Source organism: Solanum tuberosum, unplaced genomic scaffold, assembly GCF_000226075.1.
Source record: "Solanum tuberosum cultivar DM 1-3 516 R44 unplaced genomic scaffold, SolTub_3.0 scf00207, whole genome shotgun sequence".
NCBI classification, from domain to species: Eukaryota; Viridiplantae; Streptophyta; class Magnoliopsida; order Solanales; family Solanaceae; genus Solanum; species Solanum tuberosum.
The window spans coordinates 875,730-899,141 of NW_006239133.1; the positions used below are offsets into that span (position 1 = coordinate 875,730).

A 23,412-nucleotide genomic window follows, 5' to 3' on the forward strand; every position below is an offset into this window, starting at 1 on the left:
AACTTCAACTCATAAGACACACAATTAACTCTAACTGTGTTCCTACAATCAGTAACCAAGAAAGAACTTGATACGTTTCTTTTTAGATGAGAAACAAATCCTACAATTTCAGCACAATACAAGTATTTAAAACATCAACACTTCAAGATTGCTTTGCTTCACTCTATCAGGTCCTTGGTCATGTGAGTTCTTAAAGCTTGAGTTCTTGAAAGACAAAAACCACCTTTTTAAAAATGAATCTTTTGTTGTTTGTTCCCTTGAATATATCAATCACCAACAAGAACTATTGTCCGTTGAACAAGCAACCTCGTTCATTCCTATTGGAGAAGTACATTGTTCCTCTCACCAACCGGTTGACAAGACAACTTTTATAGTTGTTCACCATATTGAACTTGGACGAGAGCTACTCTGGCTAGGATCGAATTCCAACATTTGTGAGGATCATCAGAACACCTGAAATACTACAGGGTTAAGGTCGTATCAAGTCCATTTTTAGGCTAAAAAGCCAAGGTGGTGGACCTAAAACAAGAATACTATTGGTTCAAAGAGGAATGAAAATACAAGTGAGGGAGATCTAGTCTTCCATGTGGAAATTCTAAGTAAAAGAATGAATGACTAATGAATCAAATGATAAAAATTTTGACTAACATTTTACAATGTATTTTTTCATCATATTAATATGCAAAAAATTACAATTTATTGTACTTTTTGTATAGTTTTTGAATATGTAATTTTTAATTAAAATAGCGAATTAATATAATCTAATTTAACTTTGAAAATTAATCAAATTAACATTCAAAAAGCGTAACACTAACAATTTATTTTTTTAAAAAAAAAGAGGAAGTACATAATCCTAGATGTGGTTGTGTTAATTACTAGAAAAATGATGGGGTTATGGAGTAATAAAGGAGGGTAGATGTTGTTGTGGACATTGAATTAGCAAGAAGAGCTTTATACACATGGGGTTGTGTAATGTGTAGTCTTGTGGGCCAATTTACCTTTAAGGACGTTGAGAATCACACACCTACTATTCATGGGGACATTGAGAAAGACTAATATAGTGCTCTTCTTTCTTCTCTTTTTATTTATTTAATTTATTGTGGTCATGTCTTTTCTCAATCTCACATAGCAAGTGTTTTAGAGTACTGAATTACAAAATACCTTTGCTCTCTAGACTTGCACCATCATAGTCAGTTTTAATACCTCAGTTTTGTGGCTGTGACAGTATTGTGTCTATTAATACATCTTTACTGTTTTGTGATTGAGCAAAGTAGTATGTATATGTAAATTTCGAATGTTTTGTGATTGAGCAAAGTAGTATGTATATGTAAATGTGTATGTAAACTTCGAATGTTTTGTGATTGAGCAAAGTAGTATGTATATGTAAATGTGTATGTAAACTTCGAATGTTTTGTGATTGAGCAAAGTAGTATGTATATGTAAATGTGTATGTAAATTTCGAAAGGCACATGTGCTAAGCAAAGTTAGAATTTTAACTTTATGAGTTTTGAATTTTAGAAGGACGATTTTAAATGTTAATATTTACACTATTTGAAGGAAAAAAAAAGTATTAAAAACACCTCGCAATTTGGTGCAATTTATTAGTTTCATCTATGAACTATTGACAATCTTAAAAACACTTTCTACTGAACTAACTAAACTTAGATACACTCTGATCTGCCACATAACATAGCAAGTGGTCTCAAACTCTTGTAAGAGCATGAAACTCTTAATAAAAAGCCGAGATAAGTGTTGAAAATGCCCCTAAACTTAGTGATAATTTAGGGGTGTATTTCACTTCTATTGCAAAATTGGGAATATATTTAAATTTAGTTAGTCAAATAAAAAGATGTTTTTAAAGTTATCAATAGTTCAGAGATGAAACTAATAATTTCGTCGCCAATATTCATGCTTTTAGCTCCATCTAAGTCCACACATGACACACCAACCCTTGTCTCTTCTACCACCGAAAATTTTGGGTTCATCCTGATGATATGAGCCACGTATATTTTTTATGTCACAAACACACACGCACTCCCTGGAGCAAAGGCCAATTACTCATTTAACTTGGATAATTCATCCATTGATCATCCATCATAAACAAACAATTTCTCTCCTAAATATTTCAAGTTTCAATACAAGGAAAGAGACAGAAACCAGATCCTATTCCCAAAAAACATAAAAGAAGGCATGAACACATGGTAACTTAAAAGGCACTGTTGTTGACTGATTTTCAGCACCACCTAAGAGGCCTACAAGTGAGACACATTCAATATTTTGAGTTAGGTGAGTTAGTGTAATCTAATATCTAGTTGAGTCGAAAGTAATAAAGTCGAATTAAGTCCATATAAACCCACATTAGATGTATGTCTTACCGACACTTGGCTCACATGGCTAAACATATGACATTAACAAGACTGCAACTACTGTGAATAGCAACATCCAGATGAATTTTAGATGTGTACCCTTTATCTTCTTGGACCCCATCTTCCCTCTATGAAGTTTTACATCTTTCATGGAAAAGGATACACCTGGATCTCCCATCTTCACCTTGCTTCCAAACAGGATGGAGTTGTTGACACCCTGAATGTTGTTGCTAATGTAGATGTTTATGCAGCAACAGTCATGTGATTCACCGGAACAACCACCACGACGTGCAATCATTGATGCACCAACGTTCTTTCCTTCCAATTTGACATGTTCAAATTGTCCATGTCTGTTTTCCGGTGACATTTTTTGATGAATGGTAAGAGGTAGTTAATGTCTCTACTTTGCAGAAGCAAGTGCTCACACATTTTAGACTATTTATAACAGAGGAATTAAAAAGTGGTTACCTGCATCTACAAGAAAAGTATAACTTGATTCACACACTTAAACTACTTTCTTCCAGGTCACCATTCAATGAAAATTTTAAGAATACATGCTAAAGGTATGAAGTATGAATTATCTTAGGTCCACATATAAAACTTTTAGTTGCTAAACACATAATACGCAGTAAGAAATGCCCATCAAAATATGGTTGTAAACCAGAAAGACATCATTGCCATTGTAAAGCACTTCCGTAGGCATTTAACCGGGTGAAAAAGGCAAGTACTATAAGCAAATATAGAGAGTAGAATGTGTACTTTGTTACCTTATTTAGGAGACTCAAACGAAATATATGAACCAAATAGAAACGTAATGATTAAGTTGTTCCCCTGACACTACAATCATGTTCCACTTTTTCTTGGTCACTACTTAGGTGAAATACAAAAGGGAGAACAGAGAAGTTAACTCTGAAGAAAATACAATTGGTCTCGTTGAGACAACGGTGCAAAAAGCACCAAAATTATAGTAAACTCTTCTGGGAAAAGGAGTATAGGTCTCAGCATCACACAACATTCATTTACTGAAAAACTCCCTTGGAATTTATTTTTCCTGTTTGTCTGGCTGAACACGGCTGTACTCCAGAAATCTTGTAAACGAAGCTGAAATGAACTGGTGACAGTATATTGATCAATAAATGTTTACAACGTAGGTAGAATAACACTTTTCAGTTGAGAAAGGAACTTGTCACCTAGGAAATTATGGAAGCAACTACTTGTACCAACCTTTTAAATAAGATCCACAAATTGTGTTCATGCTTAGACCACTGAACCTCATGGATAAGATTCAGGAGACATTTTTTCACTAACTGTTGATCCATAATTTGGTCCACCTTTACGATACTGGATAAGAAATTCAACTGGATATCCCTTCACCTTGTGTGGTGCAAGCCCTAGATCTTCAAAAGTCAAAGCTGAAAAATAACCACAAATTGAAAGGTGAGGATGTGTATGTATGAGACGGCCAACAGAATATCAAACATTAAATAAGATGAGGCAAACCATCTTTTGACACAATGTTGTCCGTGGCAAAGGCTTTGATCGCGTCCAGATTAAATATTGTAGGGACAGGCATTGGAGTTGGTACTTTGTTAAGCAAAAATTCTCGAGGAGATGCAATAGCCTGAAACCAAAAATGCCAGCTCCAAAAGGTAAATATGTAACACAAGTTTCATCTGCAAGGGGATCCGTATACTATCCTGAACTCACACTCATACTCCGGAAATACAGAAACAAAAGAAATTCTACGATTGAACTACCAAAAGTAAACAGAATGGACTAGAAATAGGAGCTCTAAATGATTCATTTAGGACTCCAAAGCAAGGACTTGGCAGTTCTTATAGATCAAGTTCATTGAAATTCCATCCAAGAACAGAACAAGGACCTCCACCGAGTACATATTGTTGAATGCCAACGGTTACCAAATTAGCACAACAAAGTTAAAACATGAGAGCAGGAACACACACGCAACTTCAACATTTAATCAGCTACAGAAAATACTTTATCAGCTTTTAGTTAAAGATCCTACTACATTCTCCTCCCTCCGCAAGATAACCAGTTGGGAGTCCAAAATGAACCAGTCTAAGGAGAGTATGGTTTTTCCCCTTTTCTACAAATTATTAGTTAAGTTGAAATTTAATGAAGAATGCTAAGGAGGACAAGATGTCCTCAATTTACATAATTGGAAGATACAACAAAAAGACCCCCAAGGCCTAGCTCGAGTGGCAAAAGGTGGAGGATTTGTGACTTAGGTCGCAGGTTCAAGCCCCACATCATGCAAAGCGAAGCCCGATATTTAAGTGGAGAAGGGTAGAGGGGAGGGCCCATTATCCACCGAGTTTAGAAGGCTGTGATTGGTCCAAAGGGCGGCGGGTCACAAACGGATTTCTCGGTTATAAAAAAAAAAAAAGTATACAACAAAAGGAAGAGAGGAAAATAAAATAGAATAGCATTAGTTCCTTTGGCTCTGGAAGTCTGTTAACACTATCCTGAAACAATTGTTTGTGCCTTAACAACCAATACAATGAAGGAAAACTATTATTTTCCAAACAAAAGCAGGACGTATACTTTCGACCAAAGATGGTTTAGCATTGGGACTCAGCTTGATTCGCAAGAAATAATATGTGACATTTTTCTTGAGCAGGTAAAATGATGCACTAGGCACCAGTGCACCACAACACCACGCCATGTACCACGGCACCATGCGCCATGACCCAATACACGTGTCCTCAGGTTGACAACATGCATAAGCCCATGCCGTGCAAAAATCATAAGAGGGTATGATACGAAAGATGAGGCCATGCTTTTTGTATTATATCACAACATTAGAAGTCTTGCTCTAAGCTAGTGCCAGGATAATTACAGAGCTTGAAACCCTTCTATACAAAAATACAAAAGAAGGTTTCCACCATAATAAGCTGCTATTCTTGTAAGAGAATCTATGAACTCTAATATACTATTTTCGTCTTTAACATCTTGTAAATTATCAAAAAGCCATAAGCACTTAATCTTTGGAACAGTCTGAGTTCCCTTCACAACACAAAGTTTGACACTGTCTTACATGTGAAACAATTTATTAAAGGAAATTGAACCTTTTTGGCACAATCCATAATAAAATTTAAGAGTATCCATTTGAAGTGGAGTACTATTTCGCATTGTGTGAAAAGAGAAAAGACGGAAGAAAAGCTTTTAACCGAAATTGGTCATTTGCAACATACAAGAAGCCTCCCTATACAAAAGTTCAAGTTAAATGAACAAAAGAGAGTTCCCAATTATTGAGATCCTAAATATTTTTTGTGAAGTTTCGGAGTTCCCAAATATTCTAATGATACTTTGACTTCAATCAAAAGATACACACTAGTTTTGCAGTACTCTAGTTCTCTTTACCTTCAACATCCCTCCTCAAACTCTTTTTGAGAGAAAGGTAATTGTAATACTTTTTCTTTTTTTGATGACAAGGGAAATCTGCAGTCACTACCCTTTCGGTGCGCACAGGGTAAAATCCCAACTCCTATGCAATAGCTCGCAAACCATATAGGAGAAGTAACCCGCACTAGGCAAGCCCGGTGCGATGAGCTCGACCCAGAAGGCACTTTCGCTCGCAAGGGGTTTCGAACTTGAGACCTCCAACATGGAAGTCCCAAGCCCAAACCACTGGGCCACCCCGAAGGGTCAAAGGTAATTGTAATACATAATGTAAAGCCCTTCAAAACTCAATGTAGGGAAGCACACGAAGTTTGTAAATCACAGCTGGAAACCTCAATAAATTAAATTTGGTTCTGCCATGAGACTGACTTGGTAGTCGCGCTACAATGAATCCATGAGATAAACTTTATCAGAGGACAAGCATAACTAGTTGACAAAGATGGGCATACTGAAAGCTTGATCAGATCGTTGAATCCACGATATTGACCAGTGCTGATTTGACGATAACATCAATATCACTGATCGAAAATAGAGCACTGATGACTTAAATCCTACGAAATTGATAGTGTGCAAAGCACTTGGGAAAGAAACAACATTAGAGCTAAAGAGCCTGAGAGGCTGAGACTTCAAGCTGCATGCACCAATAACTTGGATGACAAAATTTCACCGTGGTGTCTGGTTGCTAAGACAAATGAGAGTTAGATTGAACAAGGGCGAACAACAAAGACATCAAAAAAAGGAGATGTGCTGCTGGAACGCTCACAAAAATAGCAGCAAAGGATTAAACTACAAAAAGAAAGAAAACCTTAAGTGGGAGACAGAGGACGGTCGCTTTCCGTAGGTGGAACTACGCAAGTCTCACCAAGATCATACAAACTCTGACACATGCACACACACTCTCTTTACATTAGTCTTACCAAGTAAATATTGTTTAAGAACAATATTGGAGAGAGCTCCTTATAAAGAAAATTTGAACTTTTGAGTTGCACGAAATACGGAAAGTTCAGAGTCTTTGAGATACCCAATTGTCAAACATAACCATTATGAGTATTTTTTTTCTTTGTTTTCTTTGGCACTTAAGGACATGACCCAACAGCGGAGGAACTGGAACAAGAACAATGGGAGACCAAGGTTCAGCAGAGACAAAAAGATTAGGAGTTTCCTTTTCCTTTCTACCTAAGCCTAGGCAGGCAAAACTACGGAGTATCTCTACTAGTGGGACATGTCGGTGTACATTGAAGTAATTGAGATGTCTGCTAGTTGTGGCAGACAAAATTGTCATCAAAAAAATTGTTAAGAACTTATGTTGATAAAGGGCAGCCTGGTGCATTGAGCTCATCGCAGGTCCCGGAATGGGTCTTATGTATGTCGTCTCACCTTGCATTTCTGCAAAGAATCTTCGCGGCTTGAACCCGTGACCACCATTGCTGAAGAACTTTCGTTGATAAGTAAATGAACTTTTGTTGATATCAACCAAGAAAACAAGATCCTTTTATAGGAACCAATGAAATTGTTAAATTCAACAAAATCATCTAGAACTTTCTACATAATATTCTTAATGATTCTCTCAACATTCAATTATAACACAACCATTTAGTAAACTCTACAATCTTAACAACGGATTATATATAAATTTACAATGACATTTTCCCCATTTTACTTATGATCAATCAACTGTTGCTTAATTCCATACTAGTTTGGATCGGCTAATTCTCTATATCGATTTTGATATGTTCAATTTATTTCATTCCAACACTAAGGAGCTGTTTGGATATGTATATTTTTCCTCTTTTTTTCCAAAAAATAAAAATTCAAAACAGCATTTGTTTATATATTGGACTGATATTTTGAATATTGTTTTTAAAGATGAGTTTTGAGTTTGAACAAGTGGTTTTGACCAGCTTTCAAGTGAATTTTTTTTCACTTACAGAACTTTTACTTCATTTTTTTCAAGTTAAATGCATGTCCAAATACAACTTCAACTTCAACTTCAAAAAAAAAAAAAATCTCTCAACTAATAATACCTTTTTTATGTCCAAACACCTACTAAATAACTTCTTTAAAGGCAAACTAGGAATTCTCTAAAGTTAGAGGTTGGATACCACACTTATCCCTACATCAAAATGACAATTCTCTCACTAGAAAGAAGACAAATGTCAAACACCAAATGTTGCAAATGTAACAACTGATCCTTCAATTCCCACTAGTTGATATTGCCTATGCTTGATCTATTCTATCATTTCCCATACCCTCCACATTTTTATCAAAACTATTACTAATTGCCTCAAACTCAATTGTTAAAGTTTAAAATGTATTTACATCACTGCTTCTCGTCAATCTAGGCCAAACAATGGAGTTTATACCTTTTTAACATGTACACTAATTAAGATAATCGGCAATTTTTCCTTAAAAGATTAAAAAAATTGTAAAGTTTGCCTAGTTATTAAATAGCATGCTCCATCTTTTGCATTTACATGCTTTTTTCCTAAGATGAAGACCATAATATTATTGTTAGATTTATTGTAATCAATTTTTTTGAATAACAGTGGTGTTCAAACCAAGCTTGCACACAACTAGACTATTCCATCGGGTACATGTTGGTTAAGTTTTGTTAGTGATTTATCTCATGCTTTTGAAAAACTATCAGGTCCATTACATCTTATCAGTAATGGAGAAATCTAACATATATGTTTTATCTCGTTTATATTTCTTGATAAACCGAGAAAATCTATGAGGGCCAACTTGAACAAAGTTTGATCCTTGGTTAATAATGGGTCTATTTCTCAAGCCCTCTCCAATTAAATACCAGGTTTTGTTTTTGATTGCATTCTTCAAACTTGTGACATGCACCTAATCCACTGTCCACACCATCATGTGTAGCGCTCTTACCACTAGAACAAAGCTCTGGGGGCATCTCTTCTTATATTGTATAAATATTTTACTACTTACAGTGGATGGAGAAACCTAAAGTGCCACATAAGAGGTAACATAGTGTACTTAATTACGAAGTGTACAACATTCTCATACTCAGAGATAATAGCAAGAATCCAAATCCTAAACTTCCATAAACCAAAAATAAGACTCCTAATGTAACAGAAAAATCCACTCACGAGAAGAACATACAAGTAAATATAGAAGCAAATGTGTTCCAAAACGTGGTTAGCACATATAAATAATGATGAATAGAATGTTATTGAGACGTAGGGAAACCATCAATATAAACACTTGCCTTAGCAATAGGGAAAGGAACATTCACATAGCGTGGCCATTCACGGATCATATCAAACATGAGCTCTGCCTGTTGCAAAATATGATGCAGAACTTCATTAAACAATTTAATTTACAAGGATAACATACTAAAGAACGGGAGAAGCAGTAAGAAAAGAGGACAATAGAGCAGACCAAATCATGCATAGTGTAAATATCTGGACCACCAAGTTCATAAACTTTTCCCATGCTGGTGCCATTGTCTTTCAAAGAAGAAACAATTGCAGAAGCAACATCAGCAACAAATACAGGTTGAATTCTGCAAAAGCACTCGTAAGAACATGAATGGTAAAAGCTCCATTAAGTTTCGACCAAAATGACATAATAAATTGTCCAGAGATGTACTTTGTTGAACCACCTCCGATTAGAGGGAGAAAACCATATTTCTTTGCAAAGAATGCCCATGGATTCAGAATTCTATCTTCTGTGCCAATCATCACTGCTGGTCGCATTATGGTTGCCTGAAGATGAGTGAGGAGATCAGCAACTTTATCCCATAGAAAATAAGTTAAAACACTTGAGATTGTAGTAAGCATATTGTAGTTTGAAGAAATCAAACTTAACGAAGCAACACATGACATCCATACAGATTAGGCTTCTAACTTCTAAGTGGTTTGGTGAACCAAATCTAGCCAGAAGAACATTATAAAAAGAGAAAACGAACATAAAGAAAATTTACCTATTATCACATTGCCCAGTTGTGTATCAGTTATGGTGCAAGGTGTGGAATATACTCAAAATATGTTGGGTTTCAGGCAATGCTAAGGACTTATTAGCAAGGCTGGACAGTAGAACGAATAGACACAGAAGTAGCACATGGAAGTAACCTCTTTAGCACTCTAGTGTCAATATGGAAAGAGATAAATAGGAGTGTGTGTAAGACAGTCAAGCCGTTTTTTACTTTCTGTACCTTCTTATATGAAACAAATAATTTAATTGATGTAAGAAGAATCCCGTGCTGAAGAAGTACACCAAAAAGTAGAGAACTCACCAAACACCGAATCTTCTATGCAAACTGAAACCTAGTGGGTGTAACAAAAAGAAACTACAAACTTCTTCCAAATAATTTTTCTCCTTACTTCTTCCTTCCTGCTTCCCCATGGTCTGCTTCAAACCCCTACACCCCAGCATCTCACTGTGATGACATCTCCGTCCAAAGGCCACAAGGTTGGTGGCATTGTTATCGACCCAAAGTGCTTCACCCTCATCCACATGCCCGGTTGTTACGTTGTTACACTACCCCACTGGTCTTCAGAACCAACCTCACTGAGTCACTATTGCTCTTCAACCACTTCACAACCCCCACCCCCCACCTCAACCTCAAATTCCTTTCCCCACCTAGCAATATGTCATTCTCCATTTCCCTTCCGTCTCGGAGATCTACAATCTCTTTATCCTTTTCATAATTTGAATATAATTTTTTCTGAAATTTTTCTCTTGTAATTGTTGTGATCTTAGTTATGCTACTCATAGAATTCTATTTTGACTGGGTATGTTGTTGTATTGTCTTGCAGTTTTGACTTTAGATTTCATTCTATTATTAGTATTTCTTACCATTTACTGCAATCCTGAGTCCTTCATTCCCTTTTGGCCTCATGGTGTAGAAATGGAAAGTAAGAAGTATTACTAATGATAAGTTAGACAAATTGTAGCAGAGGGTAAAATAGGCTAGCAGAAACATTTTATATACATACAGACACGGAAAAAAAAAATAACCACAAACAGAAATAATAACTATTGGGGCGAGAGAAGTGGAATAATTATACTTGAGCTAAATATATGAAGGTAACATCATGTCAGTCAAGTTTTAAACCCATCTACAAAAATTTGTTAGATGAAAACAGTCTTTGTACCCCCACAAAGGTAGGGGTAAGGTCCGCGTACATCCCACCCTCCTTAGACCCCCTTTATAGGATCACACCGGGTATGTTGTTGTTAACTTGTTATGAAAAGATATAGTTTTGTGATTTTCGGAACTAGTTCTCTAGTTTTCAATTTTTTATTTCTCTGCACTAAAAATGCTATGTTCTTTTAATAATTAATGTGTCAGTCTACTAACTATTTTGTTGTCTAGGACAGCCTTCCTAAAGACAGATTCCCATGGCAGATGAGGTGCATGCCTTTGCACCTACACTAAAGTGACACTTAGATGAGGCGAAGCACACAACCAGGCTTTAACTGAATTAAATGTGCCTCAAAAACGAGCCTTTATAACAGCACTGTCTGGTATATAAATGTTTATTTTCTTCTTCTTGTTTTTTCTTTGGGGGGGAGGGGGGTGACGGGCTAAGAGCAAATTTCATGTTTCACCTCAGGAAGTTCTCGTGTAACAGCTTCTTCCCCTGCAGCTTTGGCTCTGAGCAGTCTAGATGAGGATGCAGGAGATGCCCCCAAGCTTGAAACTTGAATAAATCTCATGATACCACCATGCTCTTTGGCAATCTGCCGACATAAGAATTACATTTTAGTACAGATAAAATACCATTTGTTAACGACTTCAATGAGTGGCACAAATCATTATATGCAACAAGAAACATTCCGGACATAGGAACTACATATTACTGTAGACAAAATAATCATCACAAACTACTTCAAAGAAATAGCAGATGAAGGTGAATGTTGCAGATCATTAAATGCAACTAGAAACATACTCAAGTAATTTTCTTGTTTTTGCTACTGCCAGTACTTTAAACCAGACTATATGTTATGTTTTAACCACTCTTCTTTGGTCCAAACTTCAAAGCATCGTACTATAGAAACAAAGCTGACAAAAGAAAAGAATCACTACACCATTTGACGTGAAAATTAATGCTACGATATTTCACCAGTACCATTGGTTGGTCACAGCAGTGGCAAGAGATTGATGCAGACATTTAATTCTAAGAGAAGCCCATACTCTCCAACCCATTTAGGGCGTCATGCAAACAAGCGCGCGTTTTAATTTGAAAACTAAGGGTGTAAAATTACAACATATGTTGGGATTTGTAAACAATAATGATATTCAATACTATTAAAATTATTCTATAGTTGATAAATAAAGGGGAGAGGCAAGGGAATGGTTAGTCTACTTCCCAGGTAAAGCATTTAATCCTTCATACTTGCGTTGCTTGGTACAACCAGAAGCAAAGTAAATGTGATTTAATTTAAAGCGGCTAGAAGTTGAAGGGGCTGGAGGGCATATGCAACCCTTACAATTTCTTCATTTCCTTATTAACTTTCTCATTGCACATAAGTTATTACTCATGCCCTCCTCTACTCTAACCAAAAATATTGCAAGTAAAAGGGTGGCAAATTATAAAGAAACTGAGGTGTATTTACTTTTTGGGACAAACTTTGTGCTCTGTTTATAAAATTATAACGAGTTTGGCAAATCATTTTCAACAAACCAACCGAATCAAACTGAACTGGATTTTCTTAAAATTAGTTTGTTTGGACTATTTTTTGAGGAAGTAACTTTGTATTCACAAAATATCATCATCAAAAGGATGATGTGGTGGGGCACTTACAACCCACAACGGGTGGGAAACATCCTTCACAAAACTAAAAAGCTTTATAATTTGCCTATGAAATCAACTAGAGTTGCTACCTCCCCACCATATTCTGCTTACACCAAAAAAAAAGGCTAAGGCACTTCATTTTGATCTTCTGTGCATAGCAGCTTTTGCCTTCAAAGCATCTGGTATGTCTTTCCTTCCATAAAGTCATACAAATTGGAATGCTCATCCACCCATCTATGCTCTCCCTTCTTCTTTCAATTCCTTTCCAACTATTGAGTTGTTCCAGGGTGGTGTTAGGCATTACCCAAATTACTCCAGAATACATAAGAACATGTTCCACAGATTTGCAGTTGTTTTGCAGTGTAGAAACAAATTACTATTTACCTCTGTTTCCTAGTCACACATAAAACACCTTGAGAAAATTTGTAAACCTCTTCTTTGTAACACCTCATGAGTTAGCCAGGCACTTCTGATCACAAGCCAAGCAAGCCAAGAAACTTTCAGTGGGCTTCTGACCTTCCAAATTAACTTCCAGGGCCTAATATATGTCAAAGATTGCCTGTTCATCTTCCAGTAGATTTTACTGTAAAAAATCCTCTACTATGGAGACTCCAAACTTGTTTGTCTGGCCCCATATGGAGATACCTGAAAAAGAGTTTAATACCTGAAGCGAGTCATTCAAAAATCTACTAAAAATTAGGTTCCTCCCTTGCTGGCTCCAAACCTGAGAGACAGTGGCATTCTTTTGAAGGCTAATGATGTATAGTTGAGGGAAAGTGCTTCTTAGAGTATCATCACCTATCCAGAGCTCATTCCAAAAATCAATCTTCACTCCATCTCCCACTCTGAATGAAATATTGACATTGAATTGTGTCCATAATCTTCTAAAGGTTTTCCATACACTACATCCAGAAGTACCCAAAGCTGCCTCAGTTGTCCACTGATTGAGCAACCCATATTTTTTTGTGATGAACCTTCTCCACAGAGCCATATCTTCTATGCAAAATCTCCATAACCATTTTTGTAGTAGGCATGCATTCTGTTTTGCTGAGATTCTTTATACCTAGGCCCCCTTGTTTTTTGTTGAGTGTTAGGACTTCACCAGGTTGTACCCTCTTTTCTCCTTGTTTTCTTGCAAGATAAAAGATCTTCTCAGTTGATTGATTCTCTTTTCAATGCTTTTAGGTATTGGAAATAGACTCATCATATAAGTGGGAAGGCCATCAGATTTAATAAGTGTCAACCTCTCTCCAACGGATAAATATTTGACTCTTCCATCTTGCAAGCTTCTTTTCACATCTTTCCAACACTTCATTCCAGACTTCCAACTCTTTGTTCTTAGCTCCCAGTGGCACTCCAAGGTATTTAGTAGGTAGGGAAGCTACCTGGCAACTGAGAGTCTCGGCTAAGGATTGCATATTGTCAACTTGATTGACATGAATCAGGATAGAGGGAACTCTCATTCCAGTTGAAATAAAATAATCAACAAATTTTCTGTATACTTATCTTACAAATTGTTTTTTGTTTCTTTTATGAAATGATAATACCAAACAATTGTTTTCATGAAATGATAGTTTAATTGGAGCACCTCAACCGATTGCATGGGTACCTACTACCTCCTATAGGACATAGGTACTAGGTAACTCTGTCCACCAAGACTTGGACATATAGGAAGAAATCACCAAGTGTTTTTGCACTTTTGCTACTGCCAAGATTTGAATTGGAGACCAAATGGTTCTCAACCCACTTCATTGACCACTAGGCACACCCTTGGATGTTAAAGAATTTATGTTACAATTCCTTGTACTGGTTGAGAAAATATTATTCTTTGAGCCTTGAGGTTTTACAATTTCGACGTACTTTAGGTTCTGAATCCTTTCATAGTTGGGAAGAATTTGTTTCTTATGCACTTTTTAACTGTCGATTTTGGCTGTACTTACAAAGCCTCATTAAAAAGTAAATCATCTTTATATTAAAAATTATGTTCTGAGACGCAAGTAATTTGGTCAATCAATTTCTTTTAGTTTTCTTGGTCTCTAATTTTTAAGCTCAAAAAAACTTCCAAATAAAATAAAATACTATAAGAGAAACAAATTTTCTAATAACTTACAAACTGAATCAACCCTAGCAAGACCGCATGTTTTAATACTCTTGGTCTGGTTTTGGTATGACGAATCCAAAACTATTATGATTGGTTTGATCTTGGTCTTAGACACAAAGTGAACACAGGTTTGGTCTTGGTCATAGACACAAAGTGGACCTTGGTTTGATCTTGGCCTTAACTCGAAGTGGACCGTGTCAAATATGCACACCCATAAAGTTGGAAGAAAAATCAGTTATTTCATCCCCACGGAAAAGCTTATATCACGATCACTCTTTTTTTCTTTTTTTTTTATGACAAGGGAAACCCGCAGCCGCTACCCTTTGGGTGCGCACAGGGTAAAAACCCCACTCCTATGCAATAGCTCGCAAACCACATAGGAGAGGTAACCCGCACTAGGCAAGCCCGGTGCGACGAGCTCGACCCAGAAGGCAAACCCCTATGATGTAAATCCCACCAATTTAATGTAACTAAATGAAAATTCATGTTCTTGGCTAGGTTGAAAGAAGCCTCATTTTGCACAAACTAGCAAAAAAAGGCAGATAAGTAAACGCACTCTCAGTCTGCACATGCATTCACACGGAAGTTTATCTTTTTGAATCTGTTATATGCACAATGACATACAAAAAGTTGGTAGGGCTCTCCAAGTAAAACCAAAACTCAAGGTAAGATAAACAGCACTGAGAATAAAAGGGTAAGATAAACAACACTGAGAATAAACAGTTAAGATAAACAACACTGAGAACCACATGTTCAATAAAGAGAAACACATATGATACCATCCTCAGAAAACCACAAAATGAGTTGTAATAAGTTTATGTATTAATTTTAGATTGTCTTCAGTATCGTAAATCACAAGTCGACACATTGGACAACATTTTAATCATCAAAAGAAAAGAAACAGAATAACCCAAACAATGCACTGGATGACATTTCAAGATTGAGACAAAGCTTTTTCTTTTTGAACTTGAAGATTGAGACAGCTTATTTCAGTTTATATTTAACTACTCTAGGTAAAGCAAAAGGCAATACAACAGCAGAACCTACCATTGCAAGCTGTTCAGCCATATGGAGGTTGACTTCATCAAAACTGTAATTTCTTGTCTCATAATCCCTTCCTGGAAACCAGAAAGTTTTACGGACATAGTTGTAAAGATATCTTTGTGGATCACTGATTAAAAATGGTAGAAGGCATACCAATGAGATTGATCACAACATTAGCTTTTGCCATCACTGCCTTAACTGAATTCTCATCCCGGGGATTGTATTTCATAGGAACAATCTAGGCAAAGTAAACAAAGAGAGGTAGTACCCCCATAAAAATGAGAATGCTTTCATAACTCATGTCTTTTGCTTAAGAGAAGCTCAAAGACATCAGAAATAACCATAAAACAGATCACAATAAAATGAAGTAAGTTTGACTACAGGAGCACAGCTGTTAACATACCTGTCCTAAGTCACCCATCAACTTAAGATGACGAGGAGAATCCTCAGATCCACGGAAAGGAACCAAGACTTGACTGCCCATTTTAGCTGAGATCCCCAAAAAACAGAAAACAAGTACCATTTACCTCAAGAATTCTTTAACTTTGTTGGTATAGCAAGTACAGGAAAAAGGAGAAGGTGATTAGAATGTTACCAAGCTGTTGCACAACATAACGCCCAAGAAATCCAGTAGCTCCAAAGACTGTAGCAACAATTCCACTGACAAACAACAGATTCAAAAACCATATAAATTCAACAAATACATTATTCAAATTGCACACATAAAAAAGAAACAAAAAATGAACAAAAGCTACGACTCATCATGTAGATATTCCAATAAAAAAAAGAGCACCAGAAGCTCCAGAACAACCAATAACCAAAAAGAACACAATTTTGAATTACACTCGCACAGTATTTTGATGAAGAATTACACTCACACAGTATTAAGAAACGAAAATGATATATCAAATTTAGTGGAACAGCATAAGATTAAACAACTATCACCCTACCCTCAATCCCAAACTACCCAAACTAGTTAGGCAGCTATATAAATTCTTTCTACTCATTATGCTCTATTCAGGCCCATTTTATTCCAATTACTCAATGATTTGACTTCTAATACAAAGCGTTCTCTATATCTAGAGATCAAATCCCTACACTGGCAAATTCCAAACCTAATTGGAAAATGTACCAATTTAACCAAACCATTATCTCAATGAGTTGGGTACCATCTTACACGACTATGAAACAAGATTTTTAAGGGAAAAGAACAAATTTTGAAATAACCCATTTACCTAACGGATGATCTTCCACCAGTTCCCTTACGAATTAGAGGTCCCACACCCCCGGTGGCAAGGTTAGATGCGTAGCGCGGAGTAAGATAACCATAGTCTGAAATAACAAAAACATAAGCAAAATAAGAACACAATCCGATACGAGATCACGACATTGTAGGGAGGAAAATGAAAACTTGAGTTGCCCTAGAAATGCATAAGATACATACAGTGATCATCAGAAAGAGGATAGAGAGACTTGAATGATGAAATGGCAGGCGAATGATGTTTCAAAGATTGGTGCCCTAGTTTTCTCGTGATGGCATGCATCTTCGTTCTCAGCGGAGCTCGAGCTCACAGAGAATGGGAGAATATTGATTGATATCGGCGCTGTTAGGGAATTGGGGGAAAAATAGATGCACTGACTGAGTAAATACGTATTAACTTGTCAACTCTATTGCAGTAATTGGGTGAACCTCATTTCTAATAGTACTACTTCCCTTTCAATTTGCCTTTTTCCTCATTTTTTATTTCTTCATAATTTCTTTTAATATATATTGGGGAAAATGCATAAATAGTCCCAGCTTATGTTCAAAATCTCTGAGACACACTTAATATTTACTAAGGTCCTATTACCCCCAAACTTATTTTTTAATTAATTTTCTACCCATTTTTGGTCTACGTGGCTGAGTTCGTGACTTCACCTATGTTAGGCGTGTGGGTGCAGTTTTTAGACAACACTAACCAATAAAAATTGGCCACGTGTTAAAATAAACTTGAAAAAAATAAACATTAACGTAGTTGTCTTCTTCTTTATCAGTGTTCTTCATCTTTTGAAAAAAAACCTCCATTATCATTCAAGTTAAATTGCTCCTTGTTTCGAAAAGGTAAAGTAAATTTTTAATATATTCTTTATATTTACACATTTTTATGTCGATTATTAGTTCTGATTTTAAATTTCTTTCACAATTTTTATGTATAAATGTTAGGATTGCGATATGACCAAGACGTCTGCATTTGCAATAAGATTCTTGATGACTTAGAAGAATGAAATCGACCCACAGATGCACGACTGAAATCGAACACTAAGTACCAAAATCCAACATAGAAAATCAATTATGAGTTTGAAAATCGAATTTCTGAAATCAATTTTTTGAAGATAATTGTTCTTTCCCTTGTTCCTTTCACTTCCTTTTGGTAAAGTTAAACTTGAAAAACATAAACTGATAGCTTTTTGATATTTTGGGAAGTGTAAAAGCTACTTTTGGACTGATAGCTTGTCATTTTAGAAAGCTAAAAAAGTGGGGCCCAGTGCGTGTTGAACAAAACTTTCAACATATCTGGTTGAAAGTGCCACGTAGGCCGAAAAGGGGTAGAAAATTAATTTAAAAATAAGTTTTGGGGGTAATAGGACCTTAGTAAAGGTTAGGTGTGTCTCAGGAATTTTGGGCATAGGCTGGGGGGTACTTATGTATTTTCCCTATATATTGGGAAAATGATAAATATAACTATTGTTAATGGTATACAAATATCCTCCGCCATACTTTTTGTTTATAGTGCCCTTGTCGTTCAATAACCAGTGCACATTTATTCCTCCCACTAACGGAAGACTTATTTGGTACACATGGCGCAATCGGCTCAACCCGATTTGACCAATTATTTAACTCAAAATTCAAATACCCACCCATTACATGTTTAACCCACCCGATTTACCCATTACCCACACAAATAAACTATCTAAAAAACTAAAGAAAAAGTCCTTTCTCTCAAATCTTTCTTGCTATCTCACAAACTAAACACTAGTTCATCAAAGATTCTTTGTTGTTTTCATCGTCTATTCGTCGTTTCCATCATCTGTTCGTCGTCATTTCTTAGTTGATTCTTCATCAATTCGTCGTCTCCCTCCAATTAGACCTAAAATCATGTCTGAAAGTAGTTGTGATTCAATTAGTAACTCCATGATGATGACTTGTTTTTGTGGTGAAATGACTCGTTGTTTCACTTCAAGGACTTCATTGAACCCCGGAAGAAGATTTTATAGATTTTCTAAACCTAAGGTATGTTTTTCACTAAATATAAATTTGTATGATTTCTTCTTGTATTTCGTATGATTATTAGTTCTTCTATATTTTTTCCATCAGATTGAAAATTATGGATTGTGGAGGTGGGAAGATAGTTATCTAGGAAATTCTTCCATTAAAGTAAATTTACTGAAGTCTAAATTGGAAGTTGATGCGTTGAAATGGAGAATTTGAGAGAGTCATTGAATGCGGTTAAGATTGAAAGAGACAATTTAAAGAAAAATTGGAGAATTTAGAGAGTTTAAACTACTTCGATGTGAACAAATCAAGAAATTTGGGAGCGAAAGTGTCAAAGTTGAAGATGTTGTGTATATTGTCACTTACTGTGTTTGTGGTATTTGTTGTTGCAATTTTCAAGTGATTTACTTTTCGTTCATTAGATGTTCTGTAGCATAAGGAAGATATGTTCTTGAATGTAATTTTCAAATGTTAGTTAATTTTAAGTCTTCCTTTGTGTTAGAGAATCTTATGTTTTGAATTGTGTTAGTGTATATTTATCCTCTCTTTTTTTGTGATTTAGATGTTCCGTAAGCATAAAGAAGATGTGTCTTGAATGTAATTTTCAAGTATTAGTTATTTTCAAGTGTTCATTTGTTTTAGATAATCTTATCTTTTGAATTGTGTTAATGTATATTTATGATTTAGATGTTGTGTAAGCATAAGGATGTGTGTTCTTCAATGTCATTTCAAGTGTGCTAGTTATTTGCAATCATCTTTTGAATCGATATTTGTCAATTAACACTATTGTATTAGAGAATGTTGTTGTTTGTATTAGCATTAATAAGTTCACAAGTTAATGTAACTATCATATTAGACTATCAGTCACTACTAATGACTTGCACAAAGGCTAAACAAAGACACTATTAAACTTGCACAAAAAAGGCTAAACAAACACTATTAAACTTGCACAAAGGCTAAACAAAGACACTATTAAACTTGCACAAAGGCTAAACAAAGACATTATTAAACTTGCACATAGGCTAAACAAAGACACTATTAAATTTGCACAGAGGCAAAATAAAGACACTATTAAACTTGCACAAAGACACCATACATAACATTTAAACACAGGTCATATAATGGCAAATGTCACTTACAAAACACAGACTATTAAACTTGCCATACTTCACTTAGTTTAGCTGATACACTCGACCTATACAAGCAGTAGTACCAAAACAGACTACCAGTTAGTCTAGCAAAACAACAAGTTTAACCTTAATATCATTCAAGGCACCAACCTATACAAAATAATAGTACCAAAACATAAACTATCAAAACATAGCAAACACATCATTTAAGGCATCAACTTATATAAAACATAGCAAAAACACAAGTTTAGCCTTAACATCATTAAAGGCACCAACATATACAAAATAGTAGTATCAACACAGTTTCATCATCCCCGTATTGGCCTCAGCTTTTGAATCATTTGTGCTTATATCTAGTTGGTAGTAATTGCATCCTTTCCATTCCCAGTTAAGCCTGTTGGTGTTATGGAAAGATTTGTAGGTTCACTAACACCAGATTTGTCACCTCTGAAATTTGTTACTCTACTTCCAATTGGTTCTTGTGGGTTCTATCTCTTTCTCAATCTTATTAAAAAAGTTTCTTCTGAAATTGTTCTTGGCCTTAGCCTAGAGTGATCATCATCATCCTCGGGAACATAGCTACTACAAGCAGCATGAAATTTAGACTGACTTTCTTGTGTTGGTTGTGGAGCTGTGCAGTTTATGTCTTCCTCATAAGCTTCCTCTTCATCAATTAAACCTCTCCTAGCCTGCCTTTTTTTCCCTACCAGTTTCTTTTCCTTGCTTAACAGTTTGCTTCCTTTGCTTCTTAGTAGGTTGCTTCCCCTGTTTTGCATTATTTATTCATAATAGAAGATAAAGAATTAAATAATAGGATTGGATAATGATTTGTTGTAATTAAGATTGAATAAAAATTAACTTTTGACATCTTCTTGGATTATGATTTTGTTCTCCACAAGTACTACATGTCATCACGTTTCTTTATTCTTTTCTCTTTCCCTCATAAGTTTAGGTCTGCCAACAAGCTTGACCAATTCTGATGGTTCAATGGCATGCAAAGGATTACATTTTCAGAATGGTTCTCCCTTAACAGGTTGTAACTTGTGTTTGTAGATTATCAAGTCTGCCTCTTTACTATAATACCAATCAATTTCATTCTTGGATATCATTTTTTTGTGCTTCATAGCCTTAATTGCACGTGAATAAGAAATTTCAGTGAGATCTCATATTCTGCATTTGCATTTTTTTCTCCTTTAAGTTGACAATGTGTCTAGCTGCACCTTTAGTGACCTCATAGCCATTATCCCTATTGCTACTCACCTTACAAACTTTGGATATCTTCAAATACTCAATAAACAACAACTCACTTTTGGGACTAAACCCATCATCTTTTCACTTCCTCACAGCAACCTCCTTTGCTGTCAAACTCTCCATTACTTTGACCCTGATGTCTTCCAACATTTCAATAATTGACTTGTATCTTGCTTCAAGTATCCAAGCATTGAAGGTCTCTGTAAAGGTATTATCCACAGCCTGATTTTTGCACACTGTATCTAAATAGGCTCTGCACCATATTTTGGGAGGATACTTGTTTATTAAATCCTGTCCAGCCTCTTCATTAACTTCTTTGATCTCTTGAAGTTGGTCCCCAAACTCCTTTGAAAATGAGTACCATGCGTCCCACTATAACAACTTCTTCAGCTCACATTTACTCCATCTCTTGCACTAATTTACCTCATTATGTCTTGCACAATATTTTTGTGGTGCTTCAAATAAAATTGTCCTTACTGCATCAAGCAGGCCCTAAATATCAAATAAAAATAACTAAATTAATAAAAGAGTAGTATTAAACAAAGGTAAATAAATTTCAACTTAATAGTATAATTACTTCTGCATATCTGGTATGAATGTCAGTCCTTCACCATTTTGAAGTTCAAGTGAATGCTGCAAATGTTGCATGAACCATGTTCAACCTTTTAGTCTTTTTATCTACCACAGCCCAAGCAAACGAGTAGAAAGAGTTATTACTGTCTTGACCAACAGCAACCAATATCTACCCCTTAGCTTTTCCTCTAAGGAATGTACCATCTAACCCAATAAATGGTCTTAACCCAGACTTAAAACCCAGCTTCATTGCCTTGAAGCGTATATACATCCTAAAAAAAATTCTTTTACCATTAGATAATGCCTCTTTAGACAAATCTATCACTATGTCAGACCCTAGATTACAACTTTTCAATTCAGTAGCACAACCCTTCAATTTATTGTAAGAGTCTACAAAACTACCATCCAGAGTCTCTAGTATCTCCCTTTTGGCTCTCTTGAACTTTGCTTTACTTACATTTAGCTCAAACACTCTACAAGTCGGCCTTCATTTGTTTGACCTTGTACTTAGGGTCACTTTGCAATTTCTCCATAAAATATTGAGCTATTGTTGAGTAATCTACCAAAAAGTTGTCATATGCTATTCCACACTCTATATGATCTACTAGTATTTTAACACTAACACCAAGAGTGGTCATATCCCCATAAATTAGAAGTAAAAATGGACAACTTTCAGCACCAGATTTATATCTCAATCTTTTTTTATCACTCTTCACCACAACCAGTTTTACCTTCTTAGCCATAGCATAAAGTTTGCAGAATTGTTTTGCTTCAACTGTCCTTGAAGGTCATACCCTTAACAATCTCCTTATAATCTTGCAAACTATCAGATATATTCCTCTGTTTTTAGTAACTAAATTTTCCAATTCATCTATATCATAATCTGAACAACTAAACACCATTTCATTATTAGTGTCTCAGTTCATAATATAACAATACAAATCAAAACACACTCAATATAGTTAAAAATGCTTTTAAAACAAGAGATAAATATGGCAAAATACGATAAATAAGCACATAAATATGTTCAAGATCCGAATCGTCGCCATCTTGTAATCCCCAGAACTCCGGTAGCACCTCTAAGTTATCCTGGTCTATGGCCAACAATCATCACCTTGGTTCCCAACAAGTTAAGTTGTGAACTATATGGTACGAACTACGAATTTACTTGCAAAACAAAGTAAAGCAATGTTAGTAAATATTCAATAATAGACCAAAACAATATTATGATTATTATGTCCCCTAGATGGGCGTCAAACTATTTACCCCTAAATTTATCACTTAAGATAGCAATCGAATTAATATTTGAAGGTCAAGGATACTCAAATTAAAATGATCAAATGCAAGTTTCTTGATACTTGAAAACTTAATTACTAAAATAATTAATTAAAGATAATAAGTAAGAAGACTTAACAAAAAAGTAAAGAATTTCTTATTTAGTTGTGCCTGATGAAGTTGTCCAGCAATCTCACTTAAAAAAAATAAGTGCTTGCTTGCTTGGTACAAA

General features: G+C 35.5%; 1 protein-coding gene across 1 annotated transcript; it reads right to left on the reverse strand.

The window, feature by feature from the left end:
- Positions 1–3,106: 3,106 nt before the first annotated feature.
- LOC102587313 (NADH dehydrogenase [ubiquinone] 1 alpha subcomplex subunit 9, mitochondrial) lies at positions 3,107–17,393 on the reverse strand. Its single transcript, XM_006355830.2, has 13 exons — positions 17,143–17,393; positions 16,934–17,030; positions 16,294–16,358; positions 16,102–16,187; positions 15,852–15,936; positions 15,702–15,772; positions 11,367–11,498; positions 9,402–9,517; positions 9,192–9,315; positions 9,019–9,087; positions 3,867–3,987; positions 3,591–3,778; positions 3,107–3,477 (listed from the first exon to the last, which is right to left on the reverse strand). Exons 1-12 carry the CDS (start codon positions 17,240–17,242, stop codon positions 3,639–3,641), a joined length of 1,206 nt encoding a protein of 401 aa, XP_006355892.1. The 5' UTR covers positions 17,243–17,393; the 3' UTR covers positions 3,107–3,477; positions 3,591–3,638.
- Positions 17,394–23,412: the final 6,019 nt, after the last annotated feature.

Bases quoted from the DNA above. Each gene is read 5' to 3' on its own strand.
- LOC102587313 (XM_006355830.2), bottom strand. From the start codon at position 17,242: ATGCATGCCATCACGAGAAAACTAGGGCACCAATCTTTGAAACATCAT. The intron at 16,188-16,293 runs GTAACATTCTAA...TGGGGATCTCAG, and splicing joins TTATGTTGTGCAACAGCTTG to CTAAAATGGGCAGTCAAGTC. The intron at 9,518-11,366 runs GTGAAACATGAA...ACTCATCTTCAG, and splicing joins TTACACGAGAACTTCCTGAG to GCAACCATAATGCGACCAGC.